This window comes from Camponotus floridanus, unplaced genomic scaffold (genome assembly GCF_003227725.1).
Source record: "Camponotus floridanus strain SB8 unplaced genomic scaffold, Cflo_v7.5 scaffold15, whole genome shotgun sequence".
Taxonomy (NCBI): Eukaryota; Metazoa; Arthropoda; class Insecta; order Hymenoptera; family Formicidae; genus Camponotus; species Camponotus floridanus.
The window spans coordinates 1,719,994-1,735,933 of NW_020229270.1; the positions used below are offsets into that span (position 1 = coordinate 1,719,994).

General features: G+C 32.3%; 3 protein-coding genes across 11 annotated transcripts; all 3 read left to right on the forward strand.

Annotated features, from left to right (window-relative positions):
- Window positions 1-216: 216 nt before the first annotated feature.
- On the forward strand, window positions 217-7,480 carry LOC105248856 (death-associated protein kinase 1-like). Of its 4 annotated transcripts, none has more exons than XM_025406625.1 (20): window positions 217-411; window positions 1,077-1,155; window positions 1,241-1,353; window positions 1,469-1,629; window positions 1,722-1,842; window positions 1,903-2,203; window positions 2,293-2,341; window positions 2,705-2,821; window positions 2,900-3,172; window positions 3,248-3,430; window positions 3,515-3,629; window positions 3,745-3,936; window positions 4,037-4,278; window positions 5,195-5,284; window positions 5,533-5,697; window positions 5,774-5,992; window positions 6,068-6,247; window positions 6,316-6,609; window positions 6,708-7,030; window positions 7,101-7,480. In XM_025406625.1, exons 1-20 carry the CDS (start codon window positions 369-371, stop codon window positions 7,258-7,260), a joined length of 3,420 nt encoding a protein of 1,139 aa, XP_025262410.1. In that variant the 5' UTR covers window positions 217-368; the 3' UTR covers window positions 7,261-7,480. The 4 variants fall into 4 exon arrangements, with proteins under 4 accessions (XP_025262410.1, XP_025262412.1, XP_025262413.1 ...); XM_025406627.1 differs by having other exon boundaries at window positions 2,705-2,809; XM_025406626.1 differs by having other exon boundaries at window positions 219-408.
- A 2,046-nt stretch (window positions 7,481-9,526) lies between these two features.
- Window positions 9,527-12,035, forward strand: LOC105248835 (tropomyosin-2). Of its 5 annotated transcripts, none has more exons than XM_025406666.1 (7): window positions 9,527-9,636; window positions 10,013-10,323; window positions 10,565-10,731; window positions 10,836-11,024; window positions 11,096-11,171; window positions 11,249-11,381; window positions 11,500-12,035. In XM_025406666.1, the coding sequence occupies exons 2-7, from the start codon at window positions 10,084-10,086 to the stop codon at window positions 11,580-11,582; spliced, it is 888 nt and encodes a 295-aa protein (XP_025262451.1). In that variant the 5' UTR covers window positions 9,527-9,636; window positions 10,013-10,083; the 3' UTR covers window positions 11,583-12,035. The 5 variants fall into 5 exon arrangements, with proteins under 5 accessions (XP_025262451.1, XP_011252154.1, XP_025262453.1 ...); XM_011253852.2 differs by having other exon boundaries at window positions 10,565-10,698; XM_025406668.1 differs by having other exon boundaries at window positions 10,024-10,323.
- A 637-nt stretch (window positions 12,036-12,672) lies between these two features.
- On the forward strand, window positions 12,673-14,934 carry LOC105248828 (tropomyosin-2). Of its 2 annotated transcripts, none has more exons than XM_025406640.1 (7): window positions 12,673-12,785; window positions 13,122-13,376; window positions 13,451-13,584; window positions 13,957-14,145; window positions 14,358-14,433; window positions 14,510-14,642; window positions 14,779-14,934. In XM_025406640.1, the coding sequence occupies exons 2-7, from the start codon at window positions 13,137-13,139 to the stop codon at window positions 14,859-14,861; spliced, it is 855 nt and encodes a 284-aa protein (XP_025262425.1). In that variant the 5' UTR covers window positions 12,673-12,785; window positions 13,122-13,136; the 3' UTR covers window positions 14,862-14,934. The 2 variants fall into 2 exon arrangements, with proteins under 2 accessions (XP_025262425.1, XP_011252142.1); XM_011253840.3 differs by having other exon boundaries at window positions 12,687-12,810.
- The last annotated feature ends 1,006 nt before the right edge of the window (window positions 14,935-15,940 follow it).

Below are 15,940 nucleotides of genomic sequence, written 5' to 3' on the forward strand. Positions count from 1 at the left end.
ATGAAATAATGTAATATTTCCTTCTTCCATTAAAAATAACAGTATCGATATAACAACACGCGTACGCACTCTATATAATTAAATTTTTATCCTTGACATACAAAAAAAAATCTATTTATGTAGTCACGTGCGTGTATGTGTTTTTTCACACGGTGACTCGAGGGAGTTTGAGCGTCACTGAGCATTAGAGAAAACCGGCCCGATGGTAGCAAGATGGCGTTCCCTGCGACACAGGCATATCGATTGTGTGTGTGGGGCGGCCGGCATGGGCATGGGTGAAGGCCGTTGGATGCCACATAATTTTCGTAACGGCTCTTCGCGAGACTCAAAGCTGTCCGGATAGATCGAATGATGAGCACGATCGGGAGATGATGCCGGGCACGTCTTGCCAGCTGGAAACGTCTAACGGTAGTAAGAAATCGGCTTGACTTTGCATCCACTTTTGCCCTTCGGGACCGTCGTTCCGAAATTTGACAACGGGCGCGATTCAACCCTCTGCTCTAAACATGATGCTGGAGATGCTGTCGCGACTGTAATTCCAGTAAAATGTGTGATATTTGATTATCAGTTTGGAAGTTTTCGGCAACGGTCTTCTATCCTATTTGGATTTGTGTATCACGTCGTCATAAATTAATCTTTACGTCATTTTGACATGTTATTATTTTATTGTATTTGAGAATTCTAGCATTTTTTTATCCTATTAAATTATCCAGCGTCTTCGCATTCAAGTTTTATCATTGTTTAAAAAGCATATAAAATCATGTATTTATATTAATTTATGTTCATATATGTATATATATATATATATATATATATATATATAAATTATATATATATATATATATATATATATATATGTGTATATATTCTATTTGATATATATGTGTATGTATCTATATTTATTTTCGAAACTGTAAATAATCTAGATACATACACATATAATATTTATTTTTTTATGATAATTAATTCAATATATTCATAAATTAATTAATTAATTTTAATTTTTTTTATTATGCAACAATAATATGTTTATTGTTGTTAAAATTATATAACAATAATATGTTTATATTGTTTAGATTCTGAGTGGAATACTTTAATGGAGGTCTACCATGAGCCGATTGAAAAAAACTATCAGCTACTTGAAGAGATTGGCAAGTAAGTTTTATTATTTCTATTTGATACTCTTTTTTGAATTATTATTAATTATTTGATAATGTGTTTCTAAATTTGTAAAATATAGGGGTCAATTTGCTATTGTACGAAAATGCAAGGAAATAAAAACTGGTGCATTATATGCTGCAAAAATAATGAGAAAGAGAAGAGTTGCCAGGGGTGTAGCTGCTGCAGATATTGGTATAATATTTTTATTTTATTAATATTTATTTTATTAATATTTTTGTTTTAATTATAATTCATTATAAATATACATTTATTTTTAAAACATTATAATAAGGTAAATTTTTTTTAGCAAGAGAAGCTGGTCTTTTGGCTCGGTTAAGACATCCTAACATTGTTTCCTTACACAAAGTGATAGATACAGGAACAACAGTTGTATTGCTTTTGGAGTTAATTACTGGAGGTGAATTATTCCACTGGACTCCATCTGGTGAAACAGAAGCTGCTCATGTGGTAAATATATTGCTATTATTAAAACTCCAATTACTATTATTATCCAGTTATATTATTATTTTTATTATTTCTATTTATTTATTTTTCTTAAGGTACGCCAAGTTTTAATGGCACTTAGTCATTTACATTCCCATCAAGTTGCTCATCTGGATATTAAGCCTGAGAATATTCTATTGTCGACACCACCACCGATGCCTAGCATTAAGATAATAGGTAACATCTACAATTATAAGTACACTAAAATCACCGATATAAATACTATTATTTTCACAGATTTAGGTCTATCGCATCGACTGGTACCTGGTTCAGAACACAGAGCATTATTTGGTACACCAGAATTTGTGGCACCTGAAATCGTAAATTATGAACCACTTAGCTTGGGAACTGATCTTTGGGCTGTTGGTGTATTGACATATATTCTTCTGAGCGGAGCTTCGCCATTTTTAGGCGAGGACAAGCAAGAGACATATGCAAATGTTGCTGCTTGCCAGTATCAATTTGACAATGAATATTTCAATAATGTATCCGAGATTGCCAAAGACTTTATACGATCCTTGTTGATTAAAGATCCAAAGTAAGTCACAAAAAGATTTATAAATTTGTAACTTTATTATTAAAGGTAGAGATGAAAAGATTTGAGAAAGAAAAATTTCTTTATTTTAGAGAGAGAGGAAGTGCTGAATCGTGCCTTAAACATCCTTGGATTCTCACGGTGTGTCCCTGAAAAACATTGTTCATATTTCCAATAATACTGGTTTATCGTACATTTTCTAATATGTTATATGTATCGATTCCATGCATTTTCTTTTGACCAACTTTTGTCTTGATATGACATTAATCCGTTGTACAGTTATATCGTATATTATATATACGAAAACTATTTTTTATATACAATATACATTTTTAAGTCAAAAAGCAATTTTTCTTTATTATTATTACATATATACCTTAGTTAGTGAAAAATATAATCTTTTCAAATTTATGCTTGCTATGCAACAAAACAATAATTTTATGATATTATAGAGATAAATTAGTTATACGATTTCGACAAAAATTTTATCCTTTCTATGCACAGGAATCTGAAGCTCCTCAGGGTCTCGGCGGAGCAATGATCAGTGCTGTGAAGCGAGGCTGTGTTGAGGCTGTCTCTCAGTTACTGTTGCAGGGTGCTCCATTAAACGTAAAAGACTCCGTGAGGAATCTTTTGTTTATTTTGTTGATATCAAAAGATAGTGCGCGGATAAAATGATAACACATTATTATTGTTCAGAGAGAAGACACTCTTTTGCATATCGCTTGCGAGGCTGGCGACGAGGGAATGACGACTCTGTTGATAGAGAGCGGAATCGATCTAGATATACCGAACAAACATGGTCTCACGGCGTTACACGTAGCTGCTCGACACGGGCATATTAATTTGGTCAGACATTTGTGCCTTGCTGGTTGCGACGTCGATAAGACGAATCGTGGGATTCGAGCAGACGTTACTGCGATTAAATACGGATATCCGGATATCGCATATTTGTTAGATAAATTGCGAAATGTAAGCACTTTTCCAATACGATAATGTTTTTCGTATTTGAAAGAATTCTTAATTCTCATTTTAATCCGTTTTTAGCCGAATCAGCGCGAAAATTACATTCGTCAGCTGCAACCAACGCACAGACCGATAGACCGGCTGCACATAAGACTGCTTGGACATTGCGCATCTGGGAAATCATCATTAATTAATTCTTTGAAATCTGGAATATTTAGTTTTGGTTTCTTTCGAAGGTCTAAAAGTCAGAATTGCAGCGCAAAGGTATATTATATTATATAAAACATAATTATATATAAATAAGAATGATGAAATAAATTTTAAATAATAAAAATTATTGACATTTAGAGAGAACCAAGTATTGAACTGGACGTGACAAGTAAGCATGGTTCTCTTAGCTTTGAATATAGCGACAGCGAATATGAAGGTACTCAAGGAGTGGAGTGGAGTCGTGGTAATGTAGGTAAGCGAATTATATTCAAATACTTGATTTAATAGAGTTGCAATAATGCAACTGAACTAATATAAAGAATAATTATTAGAGTATTTTAAGATTTAACAATATACGGATTGACCAGGTGGCGAGTGCGTCTTTTGGGAACTATGTGGACGCGAAGAATTTCTGGCGTCTTATCACTATGTACTTACATTCCAACAGCCAGCAGTGCATCTTATTACAGTCAGTCTGAGAGAGCCGTTGACCGTTCAACTTCAGCAGATAAAATTCTGGCTGCAGTTTATTTTAGACCGCATTAATCCAAGTAACGTTGGTAAGACATTGTTATGCTTCAAATTTTTTTTTTATATCATAATTTATTTTGAAGCAAAATTACATATTTCTGATTTTTGCAATTGTTTCTTTTATTAAAGGATTTGGCGGCAAATGTAATGATGTAAAAGTAATTTTAGTCGGTACTTACGCGCCGGAACCTGTAGCTCCGAATTCTAATGCCGGCAATCTACTCGCACCACTTTTGCCATTTCTGAAAGACTTTACGTCGATTTTGGGAGATGAACCTCAAATGGTAGCATTGGATGCAACTAATCCCTCTAGTCCTGGCCTCAAACTCCTCAGATCGTACTTAAATAGTGCAAGGATGGAATTTCTCGAGGTGAAGCGATTATATTCTCTGTATATAGTTATATAAATATTTATCATACTTCATATGTAACATTAGAAGAGATGTTATCTACTTCTCATTGCTTTATGCAGCAATTAAAATTGACGAGTAATATTGTAAAGTAATTTAGTAAATTTTTCTTGCTGTAATGAGAATTTATATAATCTCTTCTAATTTTGACATTTTATTTTTGCAATCAAATACAACCCATATATTTTTAATCCATTTAAATCATATATCAGTAAATGCATGATATCAGTATGCTTGATATTAAATATGTGCGAGAGCAGAACCGTTCAATTTTGTAGCTTGTTAATACGAGCAAGTGTGACTAATGCAATCTTGTGTAAATAATTGCATTCTCACAGGAAATTACATACTAATTTGTACAGCATGGGTAATAAATGTGCGCATTAATTCTTCGTGAAACGGTTCTGTTCAATGATGGAATACCTCATTACGCTGTACGTTGTCTGTATAATTCATTCATCAGTCTCGAAATTTCCAGTATCAATTTGCTGTCAAATCAAGCGTTGCCTCCCAGGAGGCAATGTAATGATTTGTATTCACTTAAATAATTTTCCTCTCTTATCATCCATGATGCATGGTTGATTTGATATATATATGTACAAATAATTGAAAGCATTGAGAGTAATTTGTATGTCTCGTGACTCTCGACGAAATTTGATCGTTTGCGATGTTTGACTGATTGAGCGCACCTTTTCTAATAAACGTTTCCGATATCATATTTATATTATATATATATGTATATATGTATATATGTATATATATGTATATATATAATCACATCGAATCAAATTTATTAAGAACATATGTTTTAGTTGCTGATTATTTGGTCATTAATGTTTATTAACATCAGCCTTAATGCATGCAATGCATGATGTAGGATGGACCGGAAGTTGCAGAAAGTATTCTCCGACGTGACACGCCGCGTGCTGCGGCTACGTACGTGCCCCTGGCGAATCTTGATAAACAGGTCGAAATACTTCTCAATTCCTTTAACTAACTGAGTGATGTGTATAAAAACTGAAACTCTGTATTTTGTATTTCAATAGTTGCACTAATGCTTTCTCCCATATATACATACATGCACTATTATTAATCTTAAAGAAAAGAAAAAAAAAGAATCTCTATCTCTCTTTCTTGTATATATATTTTTCGCATCAATGTGTTACTCGGATGGTGCACAATTTCGTTACTATGGATCTTAATCACATATTATAGAGCGCCTTAGTGTGGACCGGTCTCGCCGAAGCGTGGAGGTCGTACGTGCAATCATTAGAAGTACCTCCTTTAATGCTCACACAGGAGGAATTTTTGAATGAGGTTCGAAAGATCAATCCTTTAGTTTGTTTGGAACATTGTAGACATCTTGGATTACAATTACAGGTTTGTAGTTTATAATTATAATTTAATTTACAAAATATGTATTTTCTTCTCTATTATAAAATCCATAAAATAACAGAATTTGGGGGAATGCATTCTTCTACCTGGAAATCTGATAGTACTCAGTCCCGAATGGTTCTGGCAAGATGTACTAAATTGGCAATTGAGTCCCGATCAAAGAGGACGATTGGGTGGTCGAACTACCGGCGTTTATACTTTGGAAGATTTTCAGGCGCGATGTCCTTGTCCCGCTGCTCAAGCTTTGCAAGCTTTACAAGCGGTCAATTTATGCGTTCCGGTACGTTTGAAAAGAGATCTGATCGATCGAATCGATTGATTATCTGACTATCATTATATCTGAATATCATTTTAGTGCGAAGTAGATGATGATGAAGTGGAATACGAAATACCCTGCTTAAATCTCGTAGAACGTCTTCCAGGTTTATGGGAACCATGGAAACCATGCTCAAATGCATTACCTCACGCTGGTTTACGTCTTTGTCCAGAAGAAGCGCCTTTATATCACTTGACAGCGATATTTACGCATTTACAAGTAATTAATGTTCTTACAACATAAAAACATATGGTAATAGAAATATTAAAATAATAAAATCGATATAGGCGCAACTGAGAAAAATTACTCAAGCATGGGATCCGATGAATTCGGATTTATATCAGTGGTGGCGAGGATCAAAATTATGTCTTGGACCTTGCGAAAGCATAATTACCTTTGAAGAAGAAGAACATAGTTGCGTCGAAATCCAAGTTCGCGGGCCACGTAGTTCTAGTGCGCAATGCTTCGCTCTTCTCAGCGTGATCTTAGACGCGATGGATACGACTATTGAATTAGTCGCGCCGGGAATGTTACTCGAGAGACATTGGCTAAGTCCTAGCCAGCTTCGAGAATATGACGAGGTCGGTGAAAATAAAGTCAAATTTATTTATTAAGCTTAAATTTATTTATTATGAAATAAAAAGGTTGATTATATCTAATATGACCGATACATTTACAGGTAATTCACTCATGGACACCTGGCACAATTATATCGGCTTTAATCGATAAAAGTCTCGAAGAAGCGACTCTTAAAAATCCTTTAAATGACCGGCAAGAAACAGTATGGGAAATAGTTGGTTGCGGGCTACCATTAATAGAGAATTACGTTCCTGGACCGAAGCAACCTGTGAAATATATAAAGCCTGCTGTGCAACGACGATTGGCACAGATGCTAGATCCACCTGATCATCACGGAAGAGACTGGTGCTTACTCGCCGTGAGACTTGGTTTAGGGGATCGCGTCGCTCAATTGGATAGTACAGTAGACAGTCCCACTCTGAGGTATTTCTGAAATAGACGGATTGCGTTGTATGTAATACAATTCTTTATATTGAATTACTTTGATCCGCAGGTTGCTAAACTGCGCAGGTGCAGAATGTACTGTTGGTTCGCTGGTACAACAATTACGAGCGCTCGATCGCGAAGACGCTGTGCACCTGCTTCTCACGTATACGCCAATCTACGTGCTATTGATGTCCGACTCGGAAACAGGATCTAATCTTTCCAGATGACGATGTTGCTCTTACCAATGGCGTATTAGCACTTTTTAAATCTTTTTTCTTTTCTGAAACGCCACATGTTTGATGAATTTAAAGCATTGTCTTTCTTATCTCCGCCCAATATAAAATGTACATTAATTTGTTAAGTAAGTGTATATCGTAATATGTAACTTAACTTTAATGATCAATCGCGTTGCACTTCGAGTTGATATTGAAAAGAATCAGTGACATATTTCATAAATTATATAGATATATTAACAAGTTTTCCATTTTTTATAAAATTCAATGTTTATTAATATATTATACATGTATAATTCAGTCAAGTCTTCATCTCATGAAAGTCTTCATTTTTCAGTACTTCTTTTAAATAAGTTATAGACAAAAAATTAGAAATATCAAAGATATGATTTCTGACGAATTTAATAATTATAATTTCATAAGAGTCATAGACAAAAAATTAGACTTTCTATTGATCCGAAATCTACCTTGCCTGAAAGATGGAAGAAAATGCTAAAAAATGATAGAGATTATTTTCATTAAATTGTATAATTTGTTAGTAAACATTAAATTTTTTATAAAAAATAATGGAAAACTTATTTATACACCTATTATTTTATATTTTTTCTGTTTTTTTTTTATTTTTTTACGTTGTACTTACTAGCCTATTATACTATTATAAGGCATTTGTTAAATTCATATATCGATATTTGTGATATTATCGCAAACAGAAATCGATATCTTGTTACGCTTTTCAATTTGCATTAATTATTATGCACTGATAATACGTATCTTCAATCTTTTGTATTATTTAATACTTTTTTTATTTTTTGATAATTGCGCGCTGTGATTAATATCGTGTTAGTAAACTTCTTGTTGTGCAGTTTGCGTTTTTTCTCGTTATAAAAAGCTGTTGTGCCAGAGAAGTGATGCATTTACATATTATAATGCGCGATATGATCATATTTGATATTGATATTGTTTCGAGCGATTTTCTTGAAATGCTGATCTTGATATATATATATATACATGTATTACATCTTGCCAAAACTCTGTCAATATGCACCGCTTTTTCAATACTTCGGAATATTTATGAAGCATATATATGCGCAAGAAGAATGATCATACAATCATTCGCACAGAAAAAGAGAGAAAGAGAGAGAGAGACAGAGAGAGATTCTATTACTTTTGGATATATCGTTCAATGATTGAACGATTGTATTTCTACTAAATTCTATTCGATGTCTTTACTGTGTGCCATGTGCAAAAATTAATGAGTATATATAAAACATGTACTTCAAAAAAAGAATTCAAGATATAACAGTCGCAAATTAACTCTTTTCAAATACGACTAGACTGTATTATTTTTTATTGTCAATGAAATTTCCAATATTGTATAAATTTACTTACGAATCTATACTTGTGAATCGATTTGAAAATCGACTTCACACAATAGGCATATAACAATTAGGAAATATTTATAATTAATGAAATGAACTTGCATCAAAATATTCTTAGGATTTCATTCGCGTAGCTCTCTTGTCACATCTCAGCAGCATCTCATAGTGGCTTACACGAAGAAGTTATATGTTATATAATCTGAGACTGTTGTAAAAATAAATCAATCAAATTATTATAAATATATCTTTCGCTAGATTTAATCGTCTTATTTTTTATTCTTATCGATATTTATATGATGTACAGTTTTGAAATTCTCATTTTCTATTCATAAATTTTTAGATTCATGTCTGAAATTTCACAGATCGGTTGAATTCATAATTCTTAATTTGACGAATTTTGATGACAACTTGGGTCAAATTTTAGATTCAACTTTTTGATCTTCCGAATCCAATGTTAAAAAATAAATTGTTCAATTAAAATTCCAAAATTCTCGAATCTCTTAAGCTTTATTACTCGTTTCATCAGAAGTTTCGTCGAAAGCTCCCGCGTTTGACGGCAACCCTTACTCAACGAAGCTGACCAGCGGGAAGATTCGAAGCTAGTCCTTGTCGATTGACATTTTAATTAACGGATTATAATGTCAATCGTAATAGCCGAAGATTGATAGGGACAGGCTGTTTACAACGAGAAGTCGATTACGTGGCCGATAGAAAACAGGAACGGGATACTTTTCGGGGGCCGAGAATAGCATGGGAACGGACGGATATCGCGTTTCGTGGGCAGCCACATCGATGACAAAGATCGGCGGAGAGCCCGGAGGGTAAGTTTCGGGACGACAGCCAAAGTCCCCAAGCAATTATAGAATTGGATTGAATCGGGGAGTTCGGGAAGGCGGCCGGCACCGTCGTCGACTGATTTCGTTTTATTTTAACTTAGCTGTCGAAGGCATCCGGTTGTGCATTCTCCCCGCGGATCATCGTCGCGATCACAGTGAGTGTCCCCTTTAATAGGAATTTCTCTGATCGTTTAATATTATCGCACAAAATTTATTAAATCTGTCGAGGGGTGCTTTTCACAATCTATTAATCGCGCTCGGTACGCGCGATTAATAGAGTGATAAGATTATCGTTGAATGAAACGAGGTAAAACCTCGCGGTGAGTACGAGATAACTCTTGGTTGCACCACCTGTCCTTTTTCATTATACTTATAAGATACAGATTTTACTCATTAATTAAAATATATATTTTTTAAAATTTTATTAGAATTATTAAAGTGATATTAATTTGATTCATATTTAAATTAAGGACACTATTTATATATTTAATTACATAAATTGTGTTAAGGTGCTTTTTATCTCACTTCTAGCCTATTTATAGTTTTGTGAGATCGAGTAAGATAATTAATAAAGAAAAAACTCGAAATTATCTCGCATCACGATGGAGGCAATCAAGAAGAAAATTGCGGCGCTGAAGCTAGAGATGGATGCTGCGAATGAAAAGGTCGAACTTAATGAAACGAAAGCAAAACAGGAGAATATAAGAGCCGATAGGCTAAACGATGATCTTAGGGATCTAGAGAAAAGATTAATTCAATTGGAACGCGATTACAGTATTACAAAAACTAACTTAGAACAATCAACCGCTGATCTGGAGCAGTGCGAAAAATCTTGGTCCAAAGTATGTAATAATGAATAGCATTAATGATTTTTCTAAATTAGAGCGTCTACAGAAAGATAAACAGTTTTTTCATAATTTCCATCATTTTCATAATATTTTTGCAAAGAAAATTTAATTTTTCATAATAATATGATATAAAATTATTAAAAATTTAAAGTACTATCAATGCTTTAAGTTATATATAAATATTTACTAAAAAATTAAAAGAACTTTTTATTTATATCAATTAATATATATGCAGGCTGAACAAGATCGTACTATTTTGACAAAGAAAGTACAGGAGATCGAAATCCTTCTTCACAAAAAGGAGGAATTACGTCTTTCTGCTCAGACAAAACTAGCACATGCAACTGAACTTGCAGACGATGCACAAAGGTTTATTGTTGTTATTGCAAGTTTTAATTTTATGTAAATTATGCATTACAATCGTAAATATGAATTTTTAAGTATGAATTGAAACGAATATTATACAGTAATATTCAATAAGCAACATTATTTTTTTCCTCTTACAGAATGTGTAATGTTTTGGCGGATAGAAGCCGTTTAGACGAAGAACGTATGGAAAAATTGATGTCGGAATTGAAGGACGCGAGATTAATCGCTGAAGATGCTGATGCGAAATCCGATGAAATAGCTAAGAAATTACAGTTCGTAGAAGAAGAGTTGGAAGCTGCTGAAGAGAGAGTGAAAACTAGTGAAGCGTAAGTGTATTAAAGAACTTACATTTCATATCTGTATATAAATTATTTCACGTTGAAAAAATTTTTTACAGCAAAATTGTAGAACGCGAGGACGAACTCTTTATCGTGCAGAATATTGTGAAATCTCTTGAAGTATCTGAGGAAAAGGTGACATAGTATAATCGTAAGAATTATTATTGATACACACGCTGCATTATATCATTTCTGAATTACTTTAATTTCAGGCGAATCAACGAGTAGAAGATTTTAAAGTACAACTGAAATCTTTGAAGAAGAAACTGAAAGAGGCAGAGAAACGTGCGATCAACGCGGAAAGAACGGTCAAGACCTTGCTAAAGGAAGTGGATATGAAAGAAGGCATGAATTAGCATATTATACTGAAAGATTTATTAAAAATTAATGAAAAATTACTGAAAAAGATAAATAATATTCATTTTTTCGTGTGCATTGATGACAAATTATTATTTGTTTTTAGATGAGCTCAGGGAAGAGAAGGAAAAATATAAGGCAGTCTGCGACGACATGGACGCAACATTTGCCGAGATGACAGGATATTAAAATTTTGGAAAAAACTTGATTTGATTTTCGCTATTATTCTTACGCTTTTTTCGTTTATTCGCTATCATCTAACATAAACATATTCATTATTTTGATCCACTGTGCTTAAATATTGCGCAATTCATTTGTTTTATCATATAAAGTGCCATGAGCAAAATTAAAAATAATCGCTTCGCGCAATAATCCGCTGATAAATAAGGCATACAAATATCGCTTGCTATTATAATTGCTTCGCTTTGTTCGTAACGCCTTGCCAACTGGTTCACGGTCACTCATACTTCATGTCGATCGAAGATTGATGATTTCATCTATTTTTTCTTTCAGAGGCACATGAGAAGGATTTATTGTCGTCCGTTACGCGCAAACGAAATTATGATCGCATATCCTTTTTATCGTTCTACATAAAATCTGTATTTTCAATAAACGATACCACAAATCATCCTAAGAGAGAGAATGGAGATATCTACAAATTATTTTTTTATCCTTTATCATATTATAATGCTCTAATTATTATATAATGAAGATTCAAAAAAATGACTAAATAAATAATAAAAATAATAAATAATATTTAATGTTTTATTTTTTAGTTATTTTTTTGGTATGGTATTTTAATATTAATAATATTTTTTAAATATATTAAATATATTAATATATATTAAATATATAATATATAATATATATAATATATATAAATATTAAACATATTAAATATATAATATAATTTTTTAAATATATTAAATATATTATTTAAAATAAATAAAAAAATATATAAAACTGCGAGATGAAAATTACACTATAAACTATAACGTTTAGTATATGTTGAAAATATTATTAAGTTTAGAATGCAATGAATATGTCTGTTATTTTAAATTACAAAATATATCTTAAAGACATTATAAGATTTTAAAATGCGATATAATTGCTAAATATAATAATAACATTACTATTTTTATATTAATTATTTATATTAAGCTTAAAATAAAAAATTTACCATCAACGTATCTATGATCGGCAGTGACAATCGACACAACAAAATACATTACTAATACTTTAAGAAGCTCAAGAATTCGTTTGAGTCTAACTAAAATAGCAATCGCTTTTGTTCTTTTGCATTGCATTGAGCCTATAAAACGTTGTCCTCATCGGTCACTGAGTACAGTAACCTGTGAGCACATCGCATTTGATACTTCGTTAGATTCTACAGTAATTTAAAATTTCATCTAACAAAGTGTGTGAATTATATTAAATCAAAAATCATTTTTATATATAATAAGAAAAGATATTTCAAAGTGAAAGTGTTTATATTCAAAGTGTTCATCCATTCAAAAAATATTTTCAGCCAAACATTTAAGATTAATTAAGAAACAGAAATAATATCCCAAAATAAAGATATCAAAAAATAGTTTCTGTACAATAAGCATTTAATTAATCGATAAAAATTATTTCGCGATTTCTTGCGGATTGTTAAGATAGTTTTAAAGATAATTTAGGATTGCTCAATTTTGATTAATTTTTGAAAGAAATATTTCCAATATATAGCTTTCCAAGGAAGCCATGAATGCCATTAAAAAACAACTGCAGATGCTAAAGCTCGAGAAAGATCTTGCGATGGACAAAGCTGATTTGTGCGATCAGCAGGCAAAAGAGGCAAATCGGAGGGAAGAAAAATTAAGAGATGAAGTTCGCGAATTGGCGAAAAAACTTATGCAAATGGAACATGATCTCAAAGTGAGCAAGGCTCAATTGATAAAATCAAATAAGGACCTCGAAATGAAAGAGAGAATCTATATCGTGGTTAGTGAGTTATAAAAATATATTACATATATATTTTCAATTCAATCTATTTTTCATCAATTGTAAAATTGCAGACACAATCAGAACTGGCTGTATTGAATAGAAAAATGCAACAGTGCATGCAGAATTTAGAAAAATCCGAGGAACGACGTTTGTCGGCTCAAATGAAGCTCACGCAAGCCATGGAAACTGCAGAAGATGCAAAGCGGTATGTATATTTATTTTTATATAAAATGTATTATATAACACAATACTTTGTATATTAATTTATATTATAATAATATCATTAAGATTTATACTATATTATTTAGTTTATTATTTAGTATTACTATATTATTCAGTTTATTATTAAGAGAGAGTTTAAGTTTTATTATAATATTATTAATCTATATATTATATTTTTGTGAATTTTTGCAATAATTATCAAGAGTAGTTATGCATAAAAACATAAGAAATATTATTAATATCTGTTACTTACAACTATTTGCTATAAATATTAAATTTTTATTGATACTATTATCGTTTCCATCGTGAAAAAAGTGTCATGAATTATTATAATCGTAAAATAATTCCTATTCAGTATTTGTAAAGTCCTGGAGAATAGGAGCAAGCAAGACGAAGAAAGGATGGACCAATTGATGACACAATTAAAGGAAGCGAGGCTTATCGCTGAAGACGCTGATACTAAATCGGATGACATTTCAAGAAAATTGGCATTTGTCGAGGACGAGCTTGAAGCGGCAGAAGAAAGAGTTAAATCAAGCGAAGCGTACGTATTGCACGCAATTCTCTAAATATAAAGGCTGCATTCTTTTCGACTGAATCTATTCTCATCTATTTTTAGTTTGCTTAAATAAGAACATCTTATAACGTATATTCTTCTTTTGAAAATCACTTATTTTCGCAAGATTTTTTTATGTATATGCAATATATGAATTTAAAAGATTTTAGGATATGTATTAATGTAATTATGCATTTTAGGAAAATTCTCGAGAGAGAAGACGAGTTATTTATTGTCGGCAATATACTGAAGTCCTTAGAAGTGTCCGAAGAGAAAGTAAAAATTGTTTTTTATCGAACATTTTATTTATATTTCAAAAATCAAAGAAAATGAAAGAAACTATTTGTTGCAGGCTAATCAAAGAGTGGAAGAGTTTAAAGCGCAATTAAAGGAATTAAAAGTAAAATTAAAAGCTGCCGAAAAGCGTGCTATAATTGCCGAGAAAACTGTCAAGATATTTACGAAAGAAATGGATAAGAGAGAAGGTAATAATCATATATTATGCATATTATATATCATATATGCATATATTATATGTGCGTTTCTATAAATTTTAAATTCTTCAAATTTGTCAAAATACCAATTATCATTAATGAAAAACATGATTGTTTACATTTTTAGATTACCTATCAAAAGAAAAGGAAAAGTATAAATTCATCTGCGATGATTTGGACTCTACGTTTTCAGAACTTACAGGATACTGAACTCGTTTTCGCCAAATGTTCAATCGATTATCTCTAATCGAGTTTGCATTGCGTAAATATAAATAAAATTTTAATCCTTACGCGTTTATCATTGCTTTCCAGGTTCGACCAGAAAAAATTCACTCTGATATTTTACACGATATCAATTTATTTAATCGATTCTACGATCGACACAATGCATCAAAATGCCGTACCACAGATTTAATACAGTTTAAATTTAATCGCACAATTCGTTTTTTTAAATCGTACAATCTCCGATCGCAGAACGGAGAGAAAACTTGCGAGCTTCGAAATGAATTTCATTGACAATGAGACTCCCGCGATGTCTCTCGCACCGTTTCGCATCTCGCACTCGCTTTCTTTTTCTACAACGACGTTAATCGTTAGTTACAATAACAATTATCCGTTTGATTTATTCACTCATCTCCATTCATATCGATGCAACAATTAAAGTGCATTCTCCGAGCTGCACGGATTATCGCAAAGAGTGACGGGGGATGCACCGAGTTATATCACTGCATCATCCTTCGAGGACCGTATAATCATTGCGAAAAAATTATCTTATCGCAATCGAGATCTTAACGTATCAGATGTAATCAGGTAAATATAGAAAGATTATCAAAGTCGGATTATATTTTTGTAAAAAAATTGCTTACAATCGGTAAAAAATTCGTTGATTAATTTTCCTCGAGATCGTTGATTATAAAAAACTTTTCATTAATTGTTTATATACGATTATGATAACGAAGACAACTGGTCCCCATAAAAGATTACGAGAAGAGATTGACAGAACTCGGTCGGTCCATGACGCAAGAAAAATGTACAAAAATCGTGTCGACAACAACGTCTCGCAATCACACCACGAAATGACGAATCGTCCTTTGTCTTGTCCGAAAATCGTCCTATCGATTTAATCGAATACTACAAGTTTGATTGACGTGCTTCCCTTATATACATTAACGTACGCGTCGCACATGTTTCTGCACGCGCCTTGATGCCCGTGTATTCAACATATGTATTTATATACGTATATCTACGGCCTCGTCTTCGTAGTGTCGCGCACACAGTTTTCCTTAAGT

Excerpts from the sequence above, each read along its gene's own strand:
- LOC105248835 (XM_025406666.1), top strand. The coding sequence starts at position 10,084 with ATGGAGGCAATCAAGAAGAAAATTGCGGCGCTGAAGCTAGAGATGGAT. Across the intron at positions 10,324-10,564 it reads GCGAAAAATCTTGGTCCAAA|GCTGAACAAGATCGTACTAT; the intron begins GTATGTAATAAT and ends ATATATATGCAG. Across the intron at positions 11,172-11,248 it reads TTGAAGTATCTGAGGAAAAG|GCGAATCAACGAGTAGAAGA; the intron begins GTGACATAGTAT and ends CTTTAATTTCAG.
- LOC105248856 (XM_025406625.1), top strand. The coding sequence starts at position 369 with ATGATGCCGGGCACGTCTTGCCAGCTGGAAACGTCTAACGGTA. Across the intron at positions 3,431-3,514 it reads GTCAGAATTGCAGCGCAAAG|AGAGAACCAAGTATTGAACT; the intron begins GTATATTATATT and ends ATTGACATTTAG. Across the intron at positions 6,248-6,315 it reads CGATATTTACGCATTTACAA|GCGCAACTGAGAAAAATTAC; the intron begins GTAATTAATGTT and ends AAATCGATATAG.
- LOC105248828 (XM_025406640.1), top strand. The coding sequence starts at position 13,137 with ATGAATGCCATTAAAAAACAACTGCAGATGCTAAAGCTCGAGAAAGAT. Across the intron at positions 13,377-13,450 it reads AAGAGAGAATCTATATCGTG|ACACAATCAGAACTGGCTGT; the intron begins GTTAGTGAGTTA and ends GTAAAATTGCAG. Across the intron at positions 14,434-14,509 it reads TAGAAGTGTCCGAAGAGAAA|GCTAATCAAAGAGTGGAAGA; the intron begins GTAAAAATTGTT and ends TATTTGTTGCAG.